The sequence below is a fragment of the Zea mays genome, chromosome 10, assembly GCF_902167145.1.
Source record: "Zea mays cultivar B73 chromosome 10, Zm-B73-REFERENCE-NAM-5.0, whole genome shotgun sequence".
In the NCBI taxonomy this organism is placed as follows: domain Eukaryota; kingdom Viridiplantae; phylum Streptophyta; class Magnoliopsida; order Poales; family Poaceae; genus Zea; species Zea mays.
Window position 1 is genome coordinate 144182533 of NC_050105.1, and position 24536 is coordinate 144207068.

The following is a 24536-nucleotide window of genomic DNA, read 5'->3' on the forward strand; positions in this document are numbered from 1 at the left end:
GGCTAATAATATACGAATTGACTCAAGCCTAGCTACGGGTGCAGAGGTTTCACCAAAATCCAAACCTTCGACTTGGGAGTATCACTTGGCCACAAGTCGGGCTTTGTTCCTAGTCACCACACCATGCTCATCTTGCTTGTTGCGGAAGACCCATTTGGTTCCTACAACATTTTGGTTAGGACGTGGAACCAAATGTCATACCTCATTCCTCGTGAAGTTGTTGAGCTCCTCTTGCATCGCCATCACCCAATCCGAATCTTGGAGTGCTTCCTCTACCCTGTGTGGCTCAATAGAGGAAACAAAAGAGTAATGTTCACAAAAATGTGCAACACGAGATCTAGTGGTTACCCCCTTATGAATGTCGCCGAGGATGGTGTCGACGGGGTGATCTCGTTGGATTGCTTGGTGGACTCTTGGGTGTGGCGACTTTGGTTCTTCATCCTCCTTGTCTTGATCATTTGCATCTCCCCCTTGATTATTGCCGTCAACTTGAGGTGGCTCATCATTTTGATTTTCTCCTTCATCAATTTGAGCCTCGTCCTCATTTTGAGTTGGTGGAGATGCTTGCGTGGAGGAGGATGGTTGATCTTGTGCATGTGGTGGCTCTTCGGATTCCTTTGGACACACATCCCAATGGACATGTTCCTTAGCGCGATGCACGGAGCCTCTTCATTACCTATCTCATCAAGATCAACTTGCTCTACTTGAGAGCCGTTAGTTTCATCAAACACAACGTCACAAGAAACTTCAACTAGTCCTGAGGACTTGTTAAAGACTCTATATGCCCTTGTGTTTGAATCATATCCTAGTAAAAAGCCTTCTACTGTCTTAGGAGCAAATTTAGATTTTCTACCTCTTTTAACAAAAATAAAGCATTTGCTACCAAAGACTCTAAAATATGAAATGTTGGGCTTTTTACCGGTTAGAAGTTCGTATGATGTCTTCTTGAGGATTCGGTGTAGATACAACCGGTTGATGGCGTAGCAGGCGGTGTTGACCGCCTCGGCCCAAAACCGATCCGGCGTCTTGTACTCATCAAGCATGGTTCTTGTCATGTCCAATAGAGTTATATTCTTTCTCTCCACTACACCATTTTGTTGTTGTAAAGCCCAAATTTTATATAAGGGAAAAGAGAAAGAGAAGGAAAATACTATATAAGGAAAATAAATATATAAATAAATATATTCTTTTTATAATAGTATTTGAATTTGTTCATTTAGATTAAATGTGAAACTCACAATCAAATTTGACTTCAAATTTGAACTCTAAATCTGAGAATAAAAACAATAGAAAAAGAAGAAAAAAAAGAAAGGAAGAGTACCAAGCAAAGATAAAGAAAATGAATATAAAAATAGTTAGACCTTCCATATTATTGGCTTCAAGTTGTACATTTAAAATGAGCAAGAGTTCACAATTAAAATTGAATTCAGATTGAATTTTAGAAATTAAAAGGAAAAGAGAGAAAATTAGAAAAGAAATAGAGAAAGCATTCTAACCCTAGCTGGGCCGCTTCTCTCCTTTTCGGCCCAACTCCCTTATCCCACTCGCCGGCCCAGCTTCACCCGCGCGTGCCTGAGCCTGAACCACTGACGACTGGGGCCCACCTGCAGTCTCCCATGTGCGTGTGCTCTTCCGCGTGTAACTCACTGTCTGGTGGACTCGGTAGCTCAGAACCGTCACCCAACTCGCGATTTCAGCGCAGCCGTGGGCGGACTCGCCCGATTTCCGCGGCATGGCCGGATGGGACCCTCCTCGGTGGTATAAACCTCCAATAGGGGCCGCCTTCTGCTCAACCACTTTGTCACCGAGAAAGAGGGGGGCGAGAGGAAGAGAGAGAGTCTTCTCTGCCGATCTGCAATCATCAGCGACGGCGATGGAAGGAAGAGCGCCGCCACCCATACTTGCGGCCAGCGTCGTCGTGCCGTTGGTGTGGGAAGCCGAGAACACATCGCCGGGTCGCCATCTCCTCCACGATTTCGCCCTCAGATTCCACTGCGTCAACACTGAGCTTGTCCTGCGTCGTCCTCCGTGGCAAGGAAGAATTGTGGAATCCGCCGCGCGGGGGAGACCCCGATTCAGTGTCATTACGCCCTCTGCAACCTGTCCGGGGAGCTTCGCCATGTCGCGTTGGACACGACAGCGTCTTTTCCTGGGCGATGCCGTGCTCCGGACCGCCTAAATTGCTCGTCGGAGCGACCTCCTTGCCACCAACCCGCTCTGCACCGCGGCCGAATCTCCCTGCCATCTTGAATCCATGGTATGTGCCCCTAATCGATGCGCTATCGTTCAGGCGCGTGTAGAAGTCTTCGGATTGGGGAATGGCGCCCTAGCGTTCCCTGGGACCGCCTCGCCGGCGTGGCTCCGGCGTTGGATGGGGGCGCCGCCGTCCTGGGGTCTGTGGGAGGAAGAGAGATCGTGGGCCATTGATCCAGTGCCGTACGGTGGAGATGTGGCCTGGAGCGCGGCTCGGCCAGGAAGTGCGGTGGCCGTTGGTTTCCTGATGATCGCTTAGGATTAGATCGCGGTTTCATTAAATCATGACCGTCTGATCGGGATCGGACGGCTAAGCTCTACCCGTACCCCTTCGGCGTGCGCTTCTTTCAAATGAGACCCTGAGAAATTGACAAAACAACCCGCCGTCCCCTAAAGTTATAAAATCAATACCAATAGGCCCTGTTTTTCGCAATTTAGACCCTGGACTTCTGGAGTTTTGTGTCCGCAGTCCACAACCCTTAGGAAATTCAAAAGTAATAAAGAAAATTGGTTTTTAGTATTCAAATAAATCTAAAAACTTGTTTAATTCATATTTAATTCGTTTTAACTCCGAGTTGACCCGTTCAAGTTGCTATAGTTTTGTGATAAAATTGCCTACGCATTAGTAGCATTCATCGAGTCATATCACACACTTTTATAATTAGAATTTTGTTTACCCTTTTGAGTAGCAGAATTATTTTACTAACCAAGGATGATATATCTGTAACTATGATTTTACTATGATGTGATTTCCAAAATAAAGTTATAATCTATATTAAAGATAAATTAATTATTTAGAGTATATTCTCTCATATGATGTATATTAACTAATTTATAATATAGTTTAATAGTTAACCACGTGGATCTTCGGGAAAACCCCTAACTTCATAACTGTAGCTCCGATTTTAGCGATTCTCGAACCCACGATCTCATAGCAACGCGTAGGTCATTGTTATACAGTTTATTCTTATGTTTGGTGTGATGTTAATTTTGCCTGTACACTGTTTGTCTGTATTGCTACGTTTAGCGGTGAGGTTACGAGTCACTTGAGGAGCAAGTTGGTACCTGGAATCTCAAGTGTCAGCAAGTTGTGCCCTTGATCACTTCTTTTTACCCACTCATGTTCTGATTAATCATAATGATCTGTATAGGTTAATTTTGATGGGACCCAATAGGTTACCCTAGTTTGATTGTCTTTATACCTTGATTACCACTGAACTTTTTGGGAAGTACTTGCTATTGCTTTATGTGGTTTTGGGTATAGAGATACATTTTATTCATGATTATACTTTTATTATCAGTTGTTATTTACTGTTCATGATAAGATCATTATGTTAATTGGAACATGGAGAACCATCCGGGAAAACAGTGCTACCACAAGGGTTTAATGGGACGCCCTTGGCTGATTAATTAGGAAAGCTAGTGGAAGACTACCTTACCCGAAAGGGGCAAGGGCAGTAGGGGAGTGGTCAGTGTAGGGAGGCCCTTGGGATGATTTTGCTGCGATGGCGGTCATGCGAGGGATTCCTGCATTGGAGCTTCCTATAAACTGTAGCGGGTTTTCTGAAGCTAGTGGAACTTTGTAAAGGCCTCGTAGTGTTACCCTGCCTCGCCTCCTCGGTAGAGGTGTATGGGATTGGTCGTCTCTTGGCAGATGTGTAACACGACTTGTGGGTAAAGATGTGCAACCTCTGTAGAGTGTAAAACTGGTATACTAGCCGTGCTCACGGTCATGAGCAGCTCGGACACTCATATGATTAATTTATGGAACTAAATTCAATTTGTCATATGCATTGCATCGCAGGTGATGTTGTTACTTTTGTTCTACTACTTAATTGGGTTAGTATTTACTTATACTTAGTAATTGCTAATAAAATTTTGACCAACTTTAAAAGCAATGCTCAGCTTTAACCATCCCCTTTGGTAAGCCTTACACTTCACGTGAGCTCCCACATTTGGCGAGTTCATGCACATTATTCCCCACAACTTGTTGAGCTGTGAACGTATGTGAGCTCACTCTTGCTGTCTCACACCCCCTTACAGGTCAAGAACAAGTACCACAGGATGAGGCGCATGGATGATGCTGTGTCGAGTTCGTGAGAGGTCTAGGTCGTCGTCTCCCAGTCAACTTTGGGTTGCTGGACCGTTGTCTCCTTAATGTAATTATTTATTTATTTTGTACAGAACTCCTATTATATAGTAAAGATGTGACATTCGATCATGTGCCATGATTCATCATATGTGTGAGACTTGGTCCCAGCACACCTGGTGATGTTCGCGCCCGGGTCTTGGTGCCCCTAAAACCCGGGTGTGACAATTGTGGCGTGTAGGGAGAGAACTCATGTTTGATGCCCTCCTCCTCAAGGAAGCCCTCAATTTGAGAATTCTTGAACTCCGTTCCGTTGTCGCTTTTTATTTTCTTGATCCTTAAGCCAAACTCATTTTGAGCTCGTCTCAAGAATCCCTTTAAGGTCTCTTGGGTTTGAGATTTTTCCTGCAAAAAGAATACCCAAGTGAAGCGAGAATAATCATCCACAATAACTAGACAGTACTTACTCCCGTCGATGCTTATGTAAGCGATCAGGCCGAATAAATCCATGTGTAGGAGCTCCAGTGGCCTGTCAGTCGTTATGATGTTCTTATGCGGATGATGAACACCAACTTGCTTCCCTGCTTGGCATGCGCTACAAATCCTGTCTTTCTCAAAATGAACATTTGTTAATCCTAAAATGTGCTCTCCCTTTTAAAAGCTTATGAAGATTCTTCATTCCAACATGGGCTAGTCGGCGGTGCCAGAGCCAACCCATGTTAGTCTTAGCTATTAAGCAAGTGTCGAGTTCAGCTCTATCAAAATTCACTAAGTATAGCTGACCCTCTAACACTCCCTTAAATGCTATTGAATCATCACTTCTTCTAAAGACAGTGACACCTACATCAGTAAACAGACAGTTGTAGCCCATTTGACATAATTGGGATATAGAAAGCAAATTGTAATCTAAAGAGTCTACAAGAAAAACATTGGAAATGGAATGGTCAGGTGAAATAGCAATTTTACTCAAACCTTTGACCAAACCTTGGTTTCCATCCCCGAATGTGATAGCTCGTTAGAGATCTTGGATTTTCTCGTAGGAGAACATCTTCTTCTCCCCTGTCATGTGGTTTGTGCACCCGCTATCGATGATCCAACTTGAGCCCCCGGATGCATAAACCTACAAAACAATTTTAGTTCTTGACTTTAGGTACCCAAACGGTTTTGGGTCCTTTAGCATTAGAAACAAGAACTTTGGGTACCCAAACACAAGTCTTTGATCCCTTGTGTTTGCCCCCAACAAACTTGACAACTACCTTGCCGGATTTGTTAGTTAGCACATAAGAAGCATCAAAAGTTTTAAATGAAATGCTATGATCATTTGATGTAGTAGGAGTTTTCTTCTTAGGTAACTTAGCACGAGTTGGTTGCCTAGAGCTAGATGTCTCACCCTTATACATGAAAGCATGATTAGGGCCAGAGTGAGACTTCCTAGAATGAATTCTCCTAATTTTATGCTCGGGATAACCGGCAGGGTACAAAATATATCCCTCGTTATCCTGAGGCATGAGAGCCTTGCCCTTAACAAAGTTGGATAATTTCTTAGGAAGGGCATTAAGTTTGACATTGTCTCCCTTTTGAAAGCCAATGTCATCCTTGATGCCAGGGCGTCTCCCACTATAAAGCATACTACGAGCAAATTTAATTTTTTCATTTTCAAGTTCATGCTCGGCAATTTTAGCATCTAATTTTGCTATATGATCATTTTGTTGTTTAATTAAAGCCACATGATCATGAATAGCATCAATATCAACATCTCTACATCTAGTGCAAATGGAAATATGCTCAACGGTAGATGTAGAGAGTTTGCAAGATTTTAATTCTACAATCTTAGCATGTAATATATCATTTTCACTTCTAAGGTTGGAAATAGTAACATTGCAAACATCAAAATCTTTAGTCTTAGCAATTAATTTTTCATTTTCAATCCTAAGGCTAGCAAGAGAATCATTCAATTCTTCAATCTTAGCAAGTAAATCAACATTATCATCTCTAAGATTGGGAATTGAAACATTACCAACATTAGAATCAACCTTAGCAATAAGTTTAGCATTTTCATTTCTAAAGTTGGCAATAGTATCATGGCAAGTGCTTAGCTCACTAGACAGTTTTTCACATTTTTCTACTTCTATAGCGTAAGCATTTTTAACCTTAACATGCTTTTTGTTTTCCTTGATTAGGAAGTCCTCTTGGGAGTCCAAGAGATCATCCTTTTCATGGATAGCACTAATTAATTCATTTAATTTTTCTTTTTGTTGCATGTTTAGGTTGGCAAAAAGGGTACGCAAATTATCCTTCTCATCACTAGCATTATCATCACTAGAGGACTCATATTTAGTGGAGGTTTTGGATTTAACCTTCTTCTTTTTGCCGTCCTTTGCCATGAGGCACTTGTGGCCGATGTTGGGGAAGAGAAGTCCCTTGGTGACGGTGATGTAGGCGGCGTCCTCGTCGGATGAGGAGTCGGTGGAGCTCTCATCGGAGTCCCACTCGCGGCACACATGGGCATCGCCGCCCTTATTCTTGTGGTACCTCTTCTTTTCCTTTCTTCTCCCCTTCTTGTCGTCGCCCCTGTCACTGTCACTAGAAATAGGACATTTGACAATAAAGTGATCGGGCTTACCACACTTGTAGCAAACTTTCTTGGAGCGGGGCTTGTAATATTTCCCCCTCCTTTACTTGAGGATTTGGCGGAAGCTTTTGATGATAAGCGCCATTTCCTCATTGTCGAGCTTGGAGGCGTCGATTGGTTGTCTACTTGATGTAGACTCCTCCTTCTCCTCCGTCGCCTTGAATGCCATCGGTTGTGCTTCGGGCGTGGAGGAGGTGCCTTGCTCGATGATTTTCTTTGAGCCTTTAATCATTAGCTCAAAGCTCACAAATTTTCCTATAACCTCCTCGAGAGACATTTAGCTTACATCTAGGATCACCTCGAATTAATTGAACTTGCGTAGGGTTAAGAAAGACGAGAGATCTAAGAATAACCTTGACCATCTCATTGTCATCCCATTTTTCGCTCTCGAGGTTGCGCACTTGGTTCACCAAGGTCTTCAAGCGGTTGTACATAGCTTGTGGATCCTCTCCTTGGTGAAGCATGAAGCGACCGAGCTCCCCCTCGATCGTCTCCCGCTTGGTGATCTTTGTCACCTCGTCTCCTTCGTGCGCGGTCTTGAGTACGTCCCAAATTTCCTTCGCACTCTTTAACCCTTACACCTTATTATACTCCTCTCGAAAACCGGTGGTATATGCTTGTGTGGAGTATAGTGGTGGCTTGGGAGTTAAAGTGGTGAATTTGGGCCACTTCGTCCGAGTCGTAGTCTTCATTCCCTACGGATGGTACCTGTACACCAAACTCAACAACATTCCATATGCTTGTGTGGAGTGAGGTTAGATGATGCCTCATTTTGTCACTCCACATATTATAATCTTCACCGTCAAAAACCGGTGGTTTGCCTAATGGAATGGAGAGCAAAGGAGTACGCTTTGAAATATGGGGATAGCGTAGGGGAATCTTACTATACTTCTTGCGCTCATGGCGCTTAGAAGTAACGGACGGCGCGTCGGAGCCGGAGGTCGATGGTGATGAAGTGTCGGTCTCGTAGTAGACCACTTTCCTCATCTTCTTGTGCTTGTCGCCTCTCCGATGCGACTTGTGGGAAGAGGATTTCTTCTCCTTCCCCTTCCCCTTCCCCTTGTTGCAGGACTCTTCCGATGAAGTCTTCCCGTGGCTTGTAGTGGGCTTGTCGCCGGTCTCCATCTCCCTCTTGGTGTGATCTCCCGACATCACTTCGAGCGGTTAGGCTCTAATGAAGCACCGGGCTCCGATACCAATTGAAAGTCGCCTAGAGGGGGGTGAATAGGGCGAAACTGAAATTTACAAAGTTAATCACAACTACAAGCCGGGTTAGCGTTAGAAATATAATGCGAGTCCGAGAGAGGGCGTAAAAACAAATCGCAAGCGAATAGAGAAGTGAGACACAAGGATTTGTTTTACCGAGGTTCGGTTTTCTCAAACCTACTCCCCGTTGAGGTGGTCACAAAGACCGGGTCTCTTTCAACCCTTTCCCTCTCTCAAACGGTCCCTCGGACCGAGTGAGCTTCTCTTCTCAATCAACCGGGAACCAAACTTCCCCGCAAGGACCACCACACAATTGGTGTCTCTTGCCTTGATTACAATTGAGATGATCGCAAGAAAGAATGAGAAAAAGAAGCAATCCAAGCGTAAGAGCTCAAATGAACACAACAATCACTCTCTCTAATCACTAAAGCTTTGAGTGGAATTTGGAGAGGATTTGATCTTTTTGGTGTATCTAGAATTGAATGCTAGAGCTCTTATAAGTAGTTGGAAGGTGGAAAACTTGGATGCCTTGAATGTGGGGGTGGTTGGGGTATTTATAGCCCCAACCACCAAACTTGACTGTTGGTGGAGGCTGCAGTCGACGGGCGCATCGGACAGTCCGGTGCGCCACCGGACACTGTCCGGTGCGCCAGTCACGTCAGCAGACCGTTAGGGTTCGACCGTTGGAGCTCTGTCTTGTGGGCCCGCCTGGCTGTCCGGTGGTGCACCAGACAGGCCCTGTAGACTGTCCGGTGTGCCACCTACGCGTGCTCTGCTCCTCTGCACGCGCTGGCGCGCATTTAATGCGTTGCAGACGACCGTTGCGATTGAAGTAGTCGTTGCCCCGCTGTCACACCGGACAGTCCGGTGACTCACCGGACAGTCCGGTGAATTTTAGCGGAGCGGATTCCCGAAGCTGGCGAGTTCAGAGTTGCTCTCCCTTGGGGCACCGGACACTGTCCGGTGGTGCACCGGACAGTCCGGTGAATTATAGCGAAGCGCCTCTGAGATTTCCCGAAGGTGAAGAGTTCAGCTTGGAGTCTCCTGGTGCACCGTACACTGTCCGGTGGCACACCGGACAGTCCGGTGCGCCAGACCAGAGCAGCCTTCGGTTGTCCCTTGCTCTTTTGATTGAACCCTTTTCTTGGTCTTTTTATTGGCTTATTGTGAACCTTTGGCACCTGTAGAACTTATAGACTAGAGCAAACTAGTTAGTCCAATTATTTGTGTTGGACAATTCAACCACCAAAATCAATTAGAAAATAGATGTAAGCCTAATTCTCTTTCAATGGGCAAGATGCTCCTTCAACCTATAAATCCCTCCCCTCATCTCCTTGTCACAGAACTTACACTTCACTTTGTCTTTGTTGTTAGCATCAACAAGAACACCATATTCCCATCCAACATCATCTGAATTTCTTTTTAGGAGATTCGCTCTAGCTGCTTCAGTTTCAGAAGGTGCAGCTGCAGTTTCTGATGACATCCTTTCTTTTGTATCCAAGTCTACAAATATAAAAGCAAGCAGGGTCGAACTAACTTTAGAAATAGCCTTAAATCAACTATCTGGTGCAAGTAAAGTGATAAAAAAGATGACATTACATCCTACAGATTTAAAAAGGTGATACACAGATGGGCAAATTTTAGCATATATTCATGAATCTTAATAGCATATGGAACAATGAATGTGGTTTTGATTTTTGAATATGCACAGATTTTAGCAGATGGACAGAAGTTGCATTGAAAGAACATACCTGCTAGGGGAGGAAAGCAGGGGAGGCCGCGCCCGCAGGGGAGCTGCTGGCGGAGGGGGATGAGCAGGGAGGGGAGCAACCGGCGGGGGAGGAGAACTCACCTTGGGGAGTGGGGTGGCCGACGGGGAGGGGTGCGCCGTCGACAGCAGGCCCGGCACTGGCAGGAAGCAGGGCCGGCGGGGAGGAGGGAGGCCGGCGGCTGAACTTCCTCCGGCGCACGTCACAGGTGGAGCCGCGGAGGAGGACGAGCGGGAGCGCGAGCGGGAGCAAGACGGCCCGGCGCGAAGGTATTCTTCCCGCGCGGCGTGTGGATTTTCCCGCGCCCGACGCGGGTGTAGCGCGCGATTCCGCTGGTAGCCGAAAAATCGGCAGTGCAGCCGGGCCGCCCGCCTACGCGGCCGCCTTCGGCGCGTGCGTGCCGCAAAATCGCCGCGGAGGCACGGCTGAGCGCCGCCTAGGCGATGCGCCCGCCTAGACACCGCGCAACGCCCTAGGCTACGCGGCAGCCCAACGATTAGTGATTAGGCGCGCCTAGTCGCCGCCTAGCGGCCGCCTAGCCGAACTTGAGATAATACAACGCTACAAGTTTAGAGAGCTAGTGCATTTTACTCGTTCCAAAATGTATCAATACTTACACCGGAGGCTAGAAAAAAGAGCATTTGACGGCGGGTGGCGTTTTCTTTGTTTGGATGTTTGTTAAGTTCAGGTTCCTGAGTTCCATAAACACCGATTTGGCTCGGTCTAGAAAAAAGAGGTGGCCCATCCCGTCCAATTTGGTGGCATCGTCAATTCCTACGTGGATTAATAAACCCATCCCATCCCATATTACGTTTTCAAAAAGTAAGCCCAGCCCAAGTTCAGATAACCCCTTCTTCCTATAAAACCAAAGCAAGGCCAAACTACTCCGCCTCTTGTTTCGCCGAACCCCAAACCCTAGCTTCGCTCGTTGCGGCGGCGAGCCGGCGATGGCGAAGTCTCTGCGATCCAAACGCGAGAAGCGGCTTCGGACGTTGCGCCGGGAGATAGCGGAGCCGTTCTACGACAAGAAGGAGGCCGCCAAGCTCGCCGCGCAGGCCGCCGCCCTAGCTGCTGCCCCGCTCCCGGTCCGCGGGCCCCCGCCATCCCAGGATGCCGGCAGCTCCCGCGCAGCTAGCTCGGCCTCGGCTATGGGTAAGCCCTCTAAAACTTTCCTGATTCACCAGCCGTGGACTGCCTCCTGTTATTTCAGGAGGGAATCGTAATTCCTCTACGCTTTGTGTGCTAGTTGTTCATTCACAGCTCACTTTGTTATCTGTTAAAACACTATGGTTAATTGGTTATACTAGTAAGGAGAAGCAGATGCCTACTGGGTATTTGCAGAAATTATCAACAAGGTGTGGTGGCTCAGCAGGTTTTGTATACCAAGCTGCATTACTGGTTTTGTATATCTGAACTGAGGGTGGGAACTGTGGTTTTGATCCCGATGTGACAATGATTTATGCTTCTTGATCAAAGCATGCAGTAACAACCAGAACGCTCACTCTTTTTTAAAAAAGGGAACACATTAGCTCCGAAACGAGTGTGTTGTTAGCTTAATCCTGGAACAAGAACTTAAGATACCTCTGCGAATTGCATGCCCTCAAGCCTAGGTCTTTGTTGATTGGAGAGGCTTTGGAATTCTGCTACCAGTTGCCACCTTATTGACCTGATTGTAGAGATCTATGGATAAGGTGGCATGTATGAATTTGCATTTAAGCCCTGATTGTACCTATTTGAAAAAAAATGGCTACTACCAAATTGATATTTGTTTCAGTCTCGTTTAGAAATTTGGTGACCTTAGCACATGTGCGAAAGGAACTAATCAGTTCTATGGTATTTCGCATGAACAGTGACAGTTACCATAATCAGCACTTTTTCACTTGGGTATGCCATTCAATTTAAAAACACGCAAACTGTTATTTGACTTTGGCTCCCAATTATGAATGCCTGTCAATGTATCCTGAGGCACCTAATCGAGGAAACTTGTAGTACATCTACCAGTTGTGGATCCTGTTTTCTCTTCCTGCAACCTCAGTTGCGCCTTATTTTGTTATCCCTCAACTGATGTGTTCTGTGTTCACATGAATGCAGATGTGGAGATGTCTGATGCAGGGAACAACAGGTCTAAGACCTTCTTGAGGCCACTTGGCAGCATTAGCAAGAAGAAGGTGCAGCTTCATTTGAAGATCAAGAAAGACAAGAGAAAAGCTAGGAAGAAGGGAAAGTTTTCTTTTAAGAAGTAGAGGAGTGTATGATAAATCATGCAGTTTTGTTCCCAGTTTGTAAAACAAACGCACTGCAGTCATGTCATGTGGTGCACCTACCTAAGTCCATTCGTGGGTGACCTACTATTAAATATGTTGAAATGGGTACGAAAAAAGGATAGTGCTGACCTATCAGCTGTTTCTGTTCTGCGGGTATAAATGTCAAGTACTCAAATTGCTGAGATTTGGTTTCATTTTCACATTGTATCGTGGTGAACCATGTTTGGAAACAATGGCCTTGTTTGGCACAGCTGCTGCTTGTTGAAAAACTGGTAAAAAGCAGCTTCTGTTTGTTGGCTGTTTTTAGTGTATTTTGAGAAGCAGCTGAACTGATAAGCTGCTGCAAAAGCTAGCTGTTTGGTAGAACTTCTGCTTAAATTATGAAGAAGCTGAAAATAAGCTGTGCCAAACAGGGCCTGATGTCGAGCACTTAGGGAGCATATGAACTGTCATTTGTTGTCACTCATAGGCCTGCTAATGGCAAAAAATCCAATCCACTCCCACCCATACCTAAATCTAATTACTTTGATATCCATCCCACACCCAACCAAAAATACTAGAGGAAAGTTAAACTCAACCCAAACCGACCCGTAATTGGGTGGAAACCCATGGAAAACCCGTGGGTTTAGCTTATTGTCTCACATCAAGCCAACTGCATACATATTTTAAAAATCACATTTTAAAGCAGTAAATTAATTTAAATAAAAAAGTTTTCAACTACAAATTTGTATAACTCATCATGATGTACATTTTATATTTCGAACATTTCTTCATATGATAAACTAAAAATAAATTTGTTCATACGACCTATATCTCTCTCATAGTTTATGGAACTACGAGATATATGTATAGAATTTGTGCATATTGTTAGAACTATCATGTGAGATGAATAAATGATCAAACAACCAAAATAAACTTTGTAGATCTTGAAAAGTTATAAAAGTTTGTAGTTGACAACTTTTTCATTTGAAGTCATATTGTCAACGAAAATTATGCCTGAATTTAAAAAATTTAAAATTTGAATTTTGAAAACAACCTCGAAAGAAAAAACCACCGACATGAAAGTTATAGGTATTGAAGAGTTATGAAACTTTGTAGTTGACAATGTTTTGGTTTGAAATCATCTTGCCATGCAAAACTATGTTTGAATTTTGAATTTTAAATTTTTCAAATTACCTCGGATGGAAAAACCACCAAAATAAAAGTTGTAGGTCTTGAAATGTTATGAAACTTTGCAATTGTCAACTTTTTATTTGAAATCATCTTATCATTGAAAAATTCGTGTGAAGTTTTTAAATTTAAAATTAAAATTTTGTAAACGGTCTCGGATGTAGAAACTATTAAAATAGAATTTGTAGATATCAAAAAGTTATGCAACTTTATAGTTGGTCACATTTTTAAATAAAATGGTACTGATAAAATGGTATAGTATAGTCTGATTGTAGGTGGTAGTCTGATTGGTGAATACTCATGGAAACCTATACCTATACAAATCCATCTATACCCATGGGTATCCACCATTTTGACCCGCAATATAAAATAAACCCACCCAACCCAACTCATTAATAATTAAAACCCATCACAACCCACCAAAACAAAATCATTTCTTAACCCCACCTAAAATACCCATTTACACCCACCCCATTTGCAGGCCTAGTCACTCATAGATATGGGGTTGCCACAGGTTCTTATAAAATTAAATTATTACCAGTCCACTGGTGCTCGCGTACTCATGTGCACATCATCCTGATCGTGAAAGTGAAACAACATGAAATCAGAGTTGACTTCGCGTTCACGAACGTCATGCGCAGTACTGAGGACGAGGACTGGGCAGGGTTTTTTTAGCATGCTTCAAGAGCTAGTGTTTTTTGTAGCATGCTTCAAAATCTAGTGTTAGTTCTCTGTATTACGTGGCTACGATGAATAGGTCTTTTGAGTCGGTCTTGCATTTGAAATCGTCATTGTCCATGCAGTTTTAGTCCACACGCCCAGTTGCCTCACTATCCCCACCCGCTGACTGACCAGTGACCCCAATTGGTTGCCAGTGCAAGTTATCCATGTAAGTATCGCCAACGAACTGTTTAAACCATAGTCGACCTAGGTATGCGGGGTCATTTTTGTTATCACCATGTAAATTTACTGTTTAAACCATAGTCGACCTAGGTATGTGGGGCCATTTTTGTTATCACCATATAATTTTTTTTTATAGATAACATGTCTCGTTTCTCGTTCCTCGACCCTATTGATTAAAAAATTGTAATAATGGTTCAAACAAATTTATGGTACCATGTTGTGCAATGCAAGCATGTCATTCACGCCCCCTCCCCTCCCCAAAATTTTCTTGTTTTTGCTTTTTTGGGAGGGGGTTGAGGTGAAATAAAAGAGTTAGCTGAGACGTCATAATCTATCTAACCTTAGTTGCTTAAATTGAAGAAAAGTTTATCGAATTGAAGAAAAGTTTAGACTGATAAGTTAGACATGTTGTGGCGTATTAGACACCATACCAAACAACCCCTTTCTTTAAGGTAAGTAATACACTTCACAACATAATTTTAGAGGTCAACGCCTTTCACCGATCACCATACCTCAGTTTATCAATTTATTCGCGCGCAAACTGCCAAAGAATTTGCTCGGTCTCCTCCCTCGCCTCCTCTCTGCCACCTTCCATAAATTCCATGGCGTCTCCGCCTTCAACGAACTACAGGATTCGCTAAACCAAGAAACACGGCAATGGCGCTGCACGTCGTCGAAGGCACCTGCACTGGTGGAGCCATCATCAGCCACCTCTCTAGTCCTCCTCCTTCCTGCTCCTCCTCCTCTTGTGTTGTTCTTCTTGATGCCGCTGAAGAGTTAGCTAATAATCAGCTGCCTGCTGCTCAACGTCCAGCCAAGAACATGTCGGCGTTTGGGGTGCTCGTCACCGCACTGGTCCTGTCGTGCGTCGCCGGCGCCAGCATCGCCGGATACGTGTTCAGTGTTCTACAAGTTCAGGCTCAGGGTAGGGACCGGGCAATCCCTTCCTAAATCCAGGCAGACACAGACACAGCTGGTTCATCCTTTCTTTCTTTTTGGTGTCTTCTGTTGCAGCGATACATGGACTCGGAGATCATGGCGCAGTGCATGCCCCTCGACAGCCAGCATAGCGAGAACCAGCCGCTGAGGACGGAGGAGGCCCAGCAAGCGTAGCTAGACAGGTGACAACGTCTTCGGCTTCACCTTCACGTGATGAGAATGCAGCATAAAGTACCTGACTTTTCCACACAGTTGCTGAAGCTATCCAAAGCCATCTCTCCTCGACCGAGTCTCGAGATTTGTAAATGGTGGCCAGCGATAAGGTGTCACAGTGTATTACAGATTAGTATACACAGCAATAGAGAGAGAGAGAATATATTAGATTGAGACGTGGTCAGTTCAGTGGTGTATAAAATTTGAGATCGTGCTGTATAAATATGCTTGCTGGAGACCCGACAGGCTGTAGAAATATGCTTGCATTTAGACAGCTCTTGCATTAAGATGTGAGATTCTTTTCAGCATTTCTTTTCCTCAGCTCTAAAACAGCACACAAACATTAAACAACCTAAGATAACCCATTTCCCCCCCTAACGAACTGGTACTATTGCATAACATTGGTCAAAAATTTCAGGTGCTCGCTCAAGATAATCACTCTGCTATTCTTGAAACTTTAACGGAGCCTTCGTCCACGAGAATGCTCCGTTTCCTCTTACTGGACAAGCTCTGGAAACCGCTGCTTTCGTCCACAAACTGTGCGGCAGTTCTCTCCCGCAGTTCTTCGAGAGTCTCTCCTTCCTTTGCTCGCTCAATCACCTGGAGCGGAGCCAGGAAGTTCGATTTATAATTTGTTACGACGTACTAAAGTAGATTGCAAGCTCGAGGAAGACATGTTGATCACTTACCAGGTGTCGACCATAGAGATGAGTGCTTGCGAGGGCTTGTAGAGCGTTCTGGGCCTCTTGTTTTGTGACGTATTCCACAAACGCAAAACCTCTGTGGCTACCAAACTTCATAGGCAACCTGAGGCTTTTGATCTACAAATTTCAATTTTAATGAATTCAAATCATAAGATTCCTGGGGGGAAAGAGTAAAATTACTTATCAACTTGAAACTAATGTAATCCCTCCGTTCTTTTTTATTTGTCGCGTTTTAGTTCAAAAATGAACTAGCGGACGACAAATATTCGGGAACGGAGGTAGTACTCTTTTTTTCCTGATCAATGAGAACTGAAAAGACGGACTTGGCTAATATTGAACAAAATGTAACCTCATTAACTACCATTGGTCCCAAGTTAGGACTTGCGCTAAATTCAGATGAAAAGAGAGAACACTGACCTGGCCAAACGGACTAAATAACTGCCTCAAGTCCTTCTCAGTTGCTTCAAATGCTACATTTCGCACGAGCAGTTTTGTTGAACTTTTATCCTTGCCATTCTTCTTTGCCGCTTGACCATCTTTCTTCACATGACACAGTTGCAAGATCAAAGCATGTCCATCCAGAACCGTTCCCTATGAACCAAAGAAACATTTAGCATGCTGCACATCTATATGAGCATCTAAGGGAAAGAGGCGAAAAAAGGAAAACAAAAGAGGAGGGATGGGTGTTACCTGTAGATCCTTGCACACACCGGTAGCAGTTTCAACAGAGTCAAACTCAACAAAACCAAATCCCATTGAAACATTCTTGCCCTTCTTAACATGCTTCTTCACCTAAAGACAGACAAAGAAAATGGATAAAACAGTATGCTCCTGATATACATAGTAAGAGCACATACAATAATCCATACCGTTGCACTTTTAAGACTGCCACTCTTTAGCTTTGTACTGAAATGCTGCTTCAATGATTCATCTGTTGTCTTGAAATTTAAGTTCTTGACAAACACAGATCGTGACTGCAATGAATGATGGTACCTTTTAAGAATAGAAATTGGTTCCAATGCGAAGCAACTAGATAATTTTAAGCAATCTTGGAATGCTGCAATTCACATGCAAAAATAGGTGCATACTTGGGAACACAAGTTTTTGTCATATGAAACCCTACCATATGCGTGTAGTAAAGAGATATGAGGGCCAAGCATACAAATAAAAATGATATTCATGCAATTAAGTTGAAGCTTCAAACCTCCACTCTATCTGGATCAATCTCTTCAGCGCTTACTCCTTCTACAGTTTGATCTATATTAGCTTTAGTAAGAATACGCTCGCCAACTTCGTTTTTTACTTCCTCATCCACCGGTGCTGAGGTAGGAGACAATATGTTTTCAGGTGCCCACTCCAAATACAGAGGAGTATCCCTGCACCACAAGAGACTAAGATACAGACATGCATCTGTGAAAATAAAAAATCAAGCTAGCAAGCGACCAAATAACATGATATAACCATAAGAAAGAACCAAATAATCACAGCAACTTATCTTAAGCTCAATTAAGTAGTTGATAAAATTATATAAATAACTGTAGATACACCAACTGCCAAAAGAATCGGAGCTGGTATATCTTCATAGAGGGAAAAAGGATAAATCACTTGCAAATGCAAAAGTTTGTGAGCTGTGATAGTCACTGAAATAAATAAAAAACTAAATATATTGCAGGAACTTACTTATATCGTGTATATAGTAGTTTTTTGAATGCGTATTGGGCTTCAGTTGCTTCAACAAAGACTACCTGACACACAAAAAATGTAATTCAAGATAAATAAGCTCAAGTGGCAATATTTGTGCAATTTAGACACTCAAGATGGCAAGTGACAGAAGTTTAAAAAAAAGTCAAGTGCAGTAAAAACATAAGTTGCTGCAATATATAAAAACAGCTGGATAACACAAGTGGAATATACTAACATACCAAGGCAAACACTCTCGTTGGAGGTAGAATGATTTTATCCAAACTACCATGTTTCTGAAACAGTGTCGCGAGTTCTTCCTCAGTAGAATTAAATGGCAAGTTCTTTACTAATATCACATAATTGCTTCTTTTGAACTTCTCATTTCGTTTAGAAGCATGTTCTTCCAATGCAGCAACATTAACTCCAGACCTTGATAGAAATTTCTTAGTCTCTGCAATGACGTGTGTCTCACCAAGAGCAATACGAACAGCAAGATCATCTGCTTCTCTATCGAGTAACTCACTCTTACTGATACCATTCTTCCTTGCAATGTTTTCAACAACCTAAACGAAAAAGCAGAGCCCAATCATTAGACATGCTTGACAAGATCATGTGGGCCAGTATCTATCTACATTATCTCAGAAACAACATATCAGAGGAGTATTGAGTTGACACTGAACAGACAAAAAAACAGTTGATGTCAAATATGTGAGAGAACCATACAGTATCTTGACGCATATAAAAGCTGTTCCATGCTCTTGTATCCCCACTGATCTCAGAAGCTTTCTTTTGTTCCAACCTTTTCTGCTTGAGACTTACTTTCTCCACAGCAGTTTCATGAAAAGACCTTGACAATTCAATAGCAAATCAGTATAAACTACAGGTGTAACTAATTTAAGAAGTAAGAATACAAACGGAACTCTACTTTCTTACTCCAACTTATTTAGCGGTTTAGCAGCCTTAACACGTAACACTCGTCCCTGAAAGCTTGAGTTATCTAGTTCATCAAGTGCCCTGCCAAAAATAACAGTTCATCATTAGAGGTATATAATGGTCAATGTACCTTTAAGCAAGCAACGCAACACAAGCATGGATAGTAAAACATGTCTCAGACAAACTTCTAGCTCACATATTGATGAATGTTCAGTAACTAGGAAGTGTATGAAACTTGCACGTGTAGTCTTAAAAAGGATACGTCCTAGATTCGACTGTGTCCTAAAGATCACAAAAGTGCATTTCTTTGGTGTGATACTGTGATTGTGTCTCAAATTATGATTAATACATTCATTATTGAATTGGACAAGTTTGAGACATCGATCAGCTTTGCCCTCAAATCTTTAATATCTTCTTAGTAATTATGTAGGGACAAGTATGAACTACGTGCAGGATAATAAAAAGCAAAATAAATTTGAGCCAAGTAAGGTGAATTGTCTTAAATAAATAAGAATATCCAAAGGAAGATTGACACGTTGCAAGAAAGCTCCCTGTCGCGAGTCCTAGCTCCTAAAGTTCACAAGTATACATTGCAATTTTTAATCTGTACCTGACTGCTGAGTCCGGAAGGCTAAAAAGCACATAGCCTCTACCAGTTGAGATCTTTGTGGCTTTATTGACAACAATATGTGCCTGTTCCACATCACCATATTGGCGGCACAGCTCCACTAAATCATCTTCGCTGAGAAAATAAGCAACAAGATCCTTTTAAAAAAAAACTATGCAGCTGTGTCATGAATATACACAACACACAAAACAATGATTCAAGGTAACATGAGCAGACAAGGGCATGTCCACATACCTGGTTGCATATGGAAGGTTGCAGATATATAGACGACCAGTCTCCAGGGCCAACTTCTTTTCATCAGTAATTGGAGCACCGTTTTCATCTGCCCTTTCTTGATCTTCATGAATTTCAGTTCCTCTTGGTCTGCCATCAAGATCTTCACTCTCTTTGTTGTCAAGATCCTCCGGCTCTTGCAAGTCAGTATTCTCCACAAGAGTGTCCTTGTCCACAATGTTTCTCTTGTCAGGATCGCCCTTAGTATCTGCCAACTGGTTATCTGAATCTTGTGATTCATCTGACGAGTCTTCATCATCAGTGGTGGTATTTGACTGGTGAGCAGAACCTTCGTCATCAGATTCAGAATCTGACCAATTTTTCTTGACTTTACTCTTGAAGAAATCTGCATCAGTCATATTCTTGTCTTGTTTATTCTCTGTCTTTAGCTGCTCCGAAGCATTTTCGGAAGACAAATCATTTGCCACTTTCTCATCAGAAGTGTCTTCAGAAGATGAATCGTTCTCAGAGGTCAGAACATTTTTTAGAGGTCCCTTAGATTCTTTAGCGGCTACTACACTATCTTTTGCAGCAGTGTCAAGAGTAGCAGCTGTATCATTTGCCCACATCTTGGCTTTAGAACGGGGCTGCATAGCTTCAAGGAACTCTAGAAACTTGGGATCATTAGCTACACTGCCTTTAGAACCACTAGCATGAGCCGATGTTCCTTGTGCGTTGGAACCTTTAGGTGGTGCATCAACAGCTCCAGCATTATTCTTGTCTTTACTACCATATTCAGACTTCTTTAAAGAATGGCGGCTCCAAGGGCGAGGAGCATCAGGGTCACCAATTTTTCGGGCAACCTGCCAAATACCATGAAGACAGATGTAAGGTACAGATATTCCTAATCCAAACTCATCACTGTCCCATTCAATCTAGTGCAGACAATTCACCAAACTGATACCACGGCACCAAGGAGAAAAAATGTTGAAAACAATTAATACCTCGCAGGTGATCTTACAAGTGTCGATGTATGTATTGTTGAAATACTTGAGTGCCTCATCTGCCTCTTCATTGGTTCTGTAACCAATGAATGCAAACTGCCGACTCTTGCCATCCCTGACCAAAAGCAAAAGCTCAATTACATGCAGATTCTTTGCACTGAAAAATACAAAGGTGAGTAAGAGATTGCTCAGCTTGCTTACTTTGTTCGGATGACCTTGGCGTCGGTGACCTCGCCCTTCCGCGAGAACACATCCCGCAGCCGCCTCTCGTCGGCGCCCTTGGGCAGGTTCTTCACGCACAGCCGCGACGACATGCGCGCTAGCGTTGCTCACCGCCAGGAAACGGCAAGATAGATGGATCTCAGCCAACGTCTCTCAGATTCAGACGTAGGAAGAGGCTGGATGGCTGGCTGCCTTCCCGCGTCCTGTCGCCGGCAACAGGTCGCCGATTCGCAAAGCAGTTGTGGCGGCGCCGCGACGGACCGACGGGGGATGGACGTGGAGTGTCCGAGCGGGGCGGTCAGCGACGACGCAGCTGAGCGGGCGGGTGAGCGGCGCAACCGAACGGGCAGGCGAGCAGTGCGGCCGAGTGTGGCGGCGCCAGGCGGCGGTGGGAGTCGCGAGAGAAAGAGAGCGAGCGAGAAGGAGCCACGGCTCTGTTGGACTGAACTGTGAATTGGGCCAGAAATTACTCGGGTCCATTCTATCTCCTCATTTGGCGAGCAGACATTTTCTCTAAAAAAACGTATAAGCATTTGATGGGTCAGACCCAGATTCACCAGATCTTCAGATCGCTTTGGAAAAACAAGTGTCAACCAAAGCATAAGGTCTTTTTTTGGGCTTTGGCTAAAAAACAGACTCAATACAAGAGATATGCTGAAAAGGAAGAATATGAACCTCGAGTCCTACACTTGTGAGAACTGCATCTGGCAAAAGGAAGAAACTCTTTACCATCTTTTCCTCAAGTGTAACTTTGCAAAGGCTTGTTGGACTTCTATTGGTTTGACGTCTCCCAGAATTGATAATCCTGAGGCCGCTGCAGTAAACCTAATGCAACAACTCAATGTTTCATTCTCTATGGAAATTGTCATTCTCATGAACTGGAGCATTTGGAAAACTCGTAATGCATGTCTTTTTCAGAATAAAGCCCCGACTGTGCAACATTGCCAAAATGAGTTTGCAAGGGAACTTCATCTTGTCATGCTGAGGGCTAAAGGTCGTTTTGATTCGACAATTCCTGCATGGCTTCAGCTTTGGCAGCAGACCTCGTATCTTTTCCTTTTCCCTTTGTAGTTAGGTTGTTTTATCCTTTGTAATCTTCTTTTCTGTCTGCTTCTAACTCTGTTATTTTAAAGTTTTAATAAAATTTTCAGTAGGGGCTCGCCCCTCTTGTCTTATCAAAAAAACTCTTAGTAATAATTTAGTTATTAGTTACTTTTAGTAAGTTAGTTATCTATTGGTTAGCTAGCTAACTTTATTAGTAATTTTTAGTCAACTAATTATTAGCTCTAGTGCATTCAAACAACTATTTAGATTGGAGACCTCCCTAACAATAATTTAGATCCAAAAAACAGATCAAACTCCAACATTTCCCTAAAGTATATATAAAAACACGTTCAATAAGAGATAGAAACCTTTGTGAAGATAGAGAGAACGCTAGAAATGCTAGCCATCTATTGGCCCATGCACGCACGTGCTGAACTGTTCTGTTCCTTACGCAAAAATCGTGGGTTTGAGGCGTCGACAATTGGACTAATATTTGTGCGAAGGAGCTCTTGTTTTGGGAGTCACCAAAAAAATAGGAGCATTTATTAGGATCTACTGGATATGGTTTTTCATGCTATTATCTAAAAATAAATAAAAGTATTGATTAGAGCATCTCCAACAACGTGATCTATAAAAATACCTTATAATTTAAAAATAAGTAAATTTTATAGAATTTAGGGCACCAACAAAACACTCTGCTCCAACAGTAAAGCCCCAAATCTAGATTATAGGGCAGTCCACTACGGTGTAGTATATTTAAGGCACTTGAGAGGGTGCCCTATAGTTTTTTGACAAAATTTGTTGAATTGAGGCACTATTAGAGTGGTTTTTCCTGTGTAGAGCCCTATATTTCGATTTGAGGCATTAGTTTGAGGCATTGTTGGAGATAGTCAAAGAAAAAGGACTAAAAGTCTACAATACGTGCTAAGAAAAAGGACTAAAAGCCACGCACTCCATCTCAACTTGTCCTCAGATTAAACATACGGTTAGTGTCGATGGATGCCATCTTGATCAGTTAGAACAAAATCCCACAGCTTAGACACCAGAGAGTAAAGATTTCCGGAGAATGCATGAGCATCACGTTAGCATATTTGACTTAAAATAATTGAGCGAAAAAAAGAGGTGAAAGTGAAAGCGAAACATGCCAGACAGCAGTCTGAGTAAGAGCCTTTATATCACATATGTCAAGGAATGACCTCTAGTTTCAACTTTGCACAGTACTAGAAAAGAGGCGCCCTATCGGGCGCTTGACCAGAGACAAATAAACAAGATCACGTGAAACATTACCGCCGTCCACGAACAAGGTTTTGGTTTCCACTTGCAACCGTTTGTGGTGACTATTCCCGTGGACAGCATGTGTGCTTTGCACAAGCACTGAGCTCGACCATTGGATCAAGCACATTACCGGGCAAAGTGCAAAACAGCAACATAACCGCCTTAAAATTTGCAACATATATGCTTTAAAGAACAGGAGGAAGTTGTACAGACATGAACTAAGAACTAACAACCATAATAATTAAGTTTTGTTTACACAATCTCTTCAAACACAACTGGCATGCAGAAGAACAACCCTATAGTGCATTTAGATGAGTAACATATGACTTTAAATGAAAAAGTGCTGCCATGTGTCTCGAGGACATGCTTGTAAGATACAGCTTCTATTGACCTAATTGCTACCTGGCCTGCATAGACTGAGATGCCCTATCTAGAATTGATGACTACAGAGAAGGCTAAGAATAACATATAATCATGAAAGTTGGGGTCACATTTTCTGGAGGTACTTTCCGTTGCAGTGGTGCTGATGTGGTGGCAACTGGATTAAAAAAAAATCTAGTCTGGTCACATGAAGTCGAGAATTAGTAGTTTTAGGGCAGTAAGATCAATTTAAAGAAGCAAATATACTCACCTGCACTTTGTAGTTTGTACAAGATGCCAAGAGATACTCACCTTCCTTGCGATGATTTATTCCTGGCAGATTTTATCTTCTCTATAGCCTGCATGAGAAGCACAGATGATAAGTGATTGGAGAACTGAACAATAGCAACCAAAAGAAAAGCACATACCTTTGTCACCCGATCCTTCCATGTAATAAGTCTATATTTTTAATAAATAGTTGGCAGTTTTCCTATATACTTAGATTCGTGTCAGGTCTAAATATACAGTAGGTATGTATAGTCCCATGTAACAACATATTTTCACATTTCTCTAGATGGTAGTGTTGTCAAGAACATATCTGAAGCTGGCAACATATGTCTAAAATAAAGTAGCAGATGCCAGATGCTTACTCCTGAAGAGATGGTGATCTAGACTTCCACAGGCATAGGTATAGTGGGTACTAAATCGCCAAAAAGAAACATAGCTAAATATACTAAATATACGAACAAGCATGGTTGTAGCCTGTAGTCCAGTCATAAGCTGAAGATGGTCAGACACAACTGACAAGCAAAACTAATCCTATGCGGGCGTGAAAATGCAGCATGTAAGCAGCAAATCAAAATGACTGAAATCTAGCAAGTAGTGCAGCGAGGATTTTTTCACCATCACAGAGCACGTTGCAGACCTCTTCTTGATCACATTCAGCACGAGCAGCAAGATGGCAATGTTCTGCGCCATCTTCAATCTAGCACCTTGTTCTCGGCCTTGGGGTCAACAGCACCGGCCTTGGGG

General features: G+C 43.1%; 3 protein-coding genes across 5 annotated transcripts; 2 read left to right on the plus strand and 1 right to left on the minus strand.

Annotated features, from left to right (window-relative positions):
* Positions 1-10841: 10841 nt before the first annotated feature.
* On the plus strand, positions 10842-12406 carry LOC100275674 (uncharacterized). 2 transcript variants are annotated; one of them, NM_001329232.1, is made up of 2 exons: positions 10851-11101; positions 12041-12406. In NM_001329232.1, exons 1-2 carry the CDS (start codon positions 10897-10899, stop codon positions 12190-12192), a joined length of 357 nt encoding a protein of 118 aa, NP_001316161.1. In that variant the 5' UTR covers positions 10851-10896; the 3' UTR covers positions 12193-12406. The 2 variants fall into 2 exon arrangements, with proteins under 2 accessions (NP_001145312.2, NP_001316161.1); NM_001151840.2 differs by having other exon boundaries at positions 10842-12343.
* A 2342-nt stretch (positions 12407-14748) lies between these two features.
* On the plus strand, positions 14749-15526 carry LOC103642048 (uncharacterized). Its single transcript, XM_008665359.2, has 2 exons — positions 14749-15211; positions 15301-15526. The coding sequence occupies exons 1-2, from the start codon at positions 14944-14946 to the stop codon at positions 15354-15356; spliced, it is 324 nt and encodes a 107-aa protein (XP_008663581.1). The 5' UTR covers positions 14749-14943; the 3' UTR covers positions 15357-15526.
* Positions 15527-15631: 105 nt separating this feature from the next.
* On the minus strand, positions 15632-21323 carry LOC100279860 (nucleotide binding). Of its 2 annotated transcripts, none has more exons than XM_008663597.3 (14): positions 20805-21323; positions 20604-20718; positions 19621-20462; positions 19369-19500; positions 18759-18839; positions 18549-18672; positions 18065-18388; positions 17823-17887; positions 17347-17533; positions 17012-17116; positions 16833-16934; positions 16560-16733; positions 16128-16259; positions 15632-16038 (listed from the first exon to the last, which is right to left on the minus strand). In XM_008663597.3, the coding sequence occupies exons 1-14, from the start codon at positions 20915-20917 to the stop codon at positions 15874-15876; spliced, it is 2661 nt and encodes an 886-aa protein (XP_008661819.1). In that variant the 5' UTR covers positions 20918-21323; the 3' UTR covers positions 15632-15873.
* Positions 21324-24536: the final 3213 nt, after the last annotated feature.

Excerpts from the sequence above, each read along its gene's own strand:
- LOC100275674 (NM_001329232.1), top strand. The coding sequence starts at position 10,897 with ATGGCGAAGTCTCTGCGATCCAAACGCGAGAAGCGGCTTCGGACGTTG. Across the intron at positions 11,102-12,040 it reads TAGCTCGGCCTCGGCTATGG|ATGTGGAGATGTCTGATGCA; the intron begins GTAAGCCCTCTA and ends ACATGAATGCAG.
- LOC103642048 (XM_008665359.2), top strand. The coding sequence starts at position 14,944 with ATGGCGCTGCACGTCGTCGAAGGCACCTGCACTGGTGGAGCCATCATC. Across the intron at positions 15,212-15,300 it reads TCTACAAGTTCAGGCTCAGG|CGATACATGGACTCGGAGAT; the intron begins GTAGGGACCGGG and ends CTTCTGTTGCAG.
- LOC100279860 (XM_008663597.3), bottom strand. The coding sequence starts at position 20,917 with ATGTCGTCGCGGCTGTGCGTGAAGAACCTGCCCAAGGGCGCCGACGAG. Across the intron at positions 16,260-16,559 it reads TATTTAGTCCGTTTGGCCAG|ATCAAAAGCCTCAGGTTGCC; the intron begins GTCAGTGTTCTC and ends TGAAATTTGTAG. Across the intron at positions 16,039-16,127 it reads ATCTCTATGGTCGACACCTG|GTGATTGAGCGAGCAAAGGA; the intron begins GTAAGTGATCAA and ends GCTCCGCTCCAG.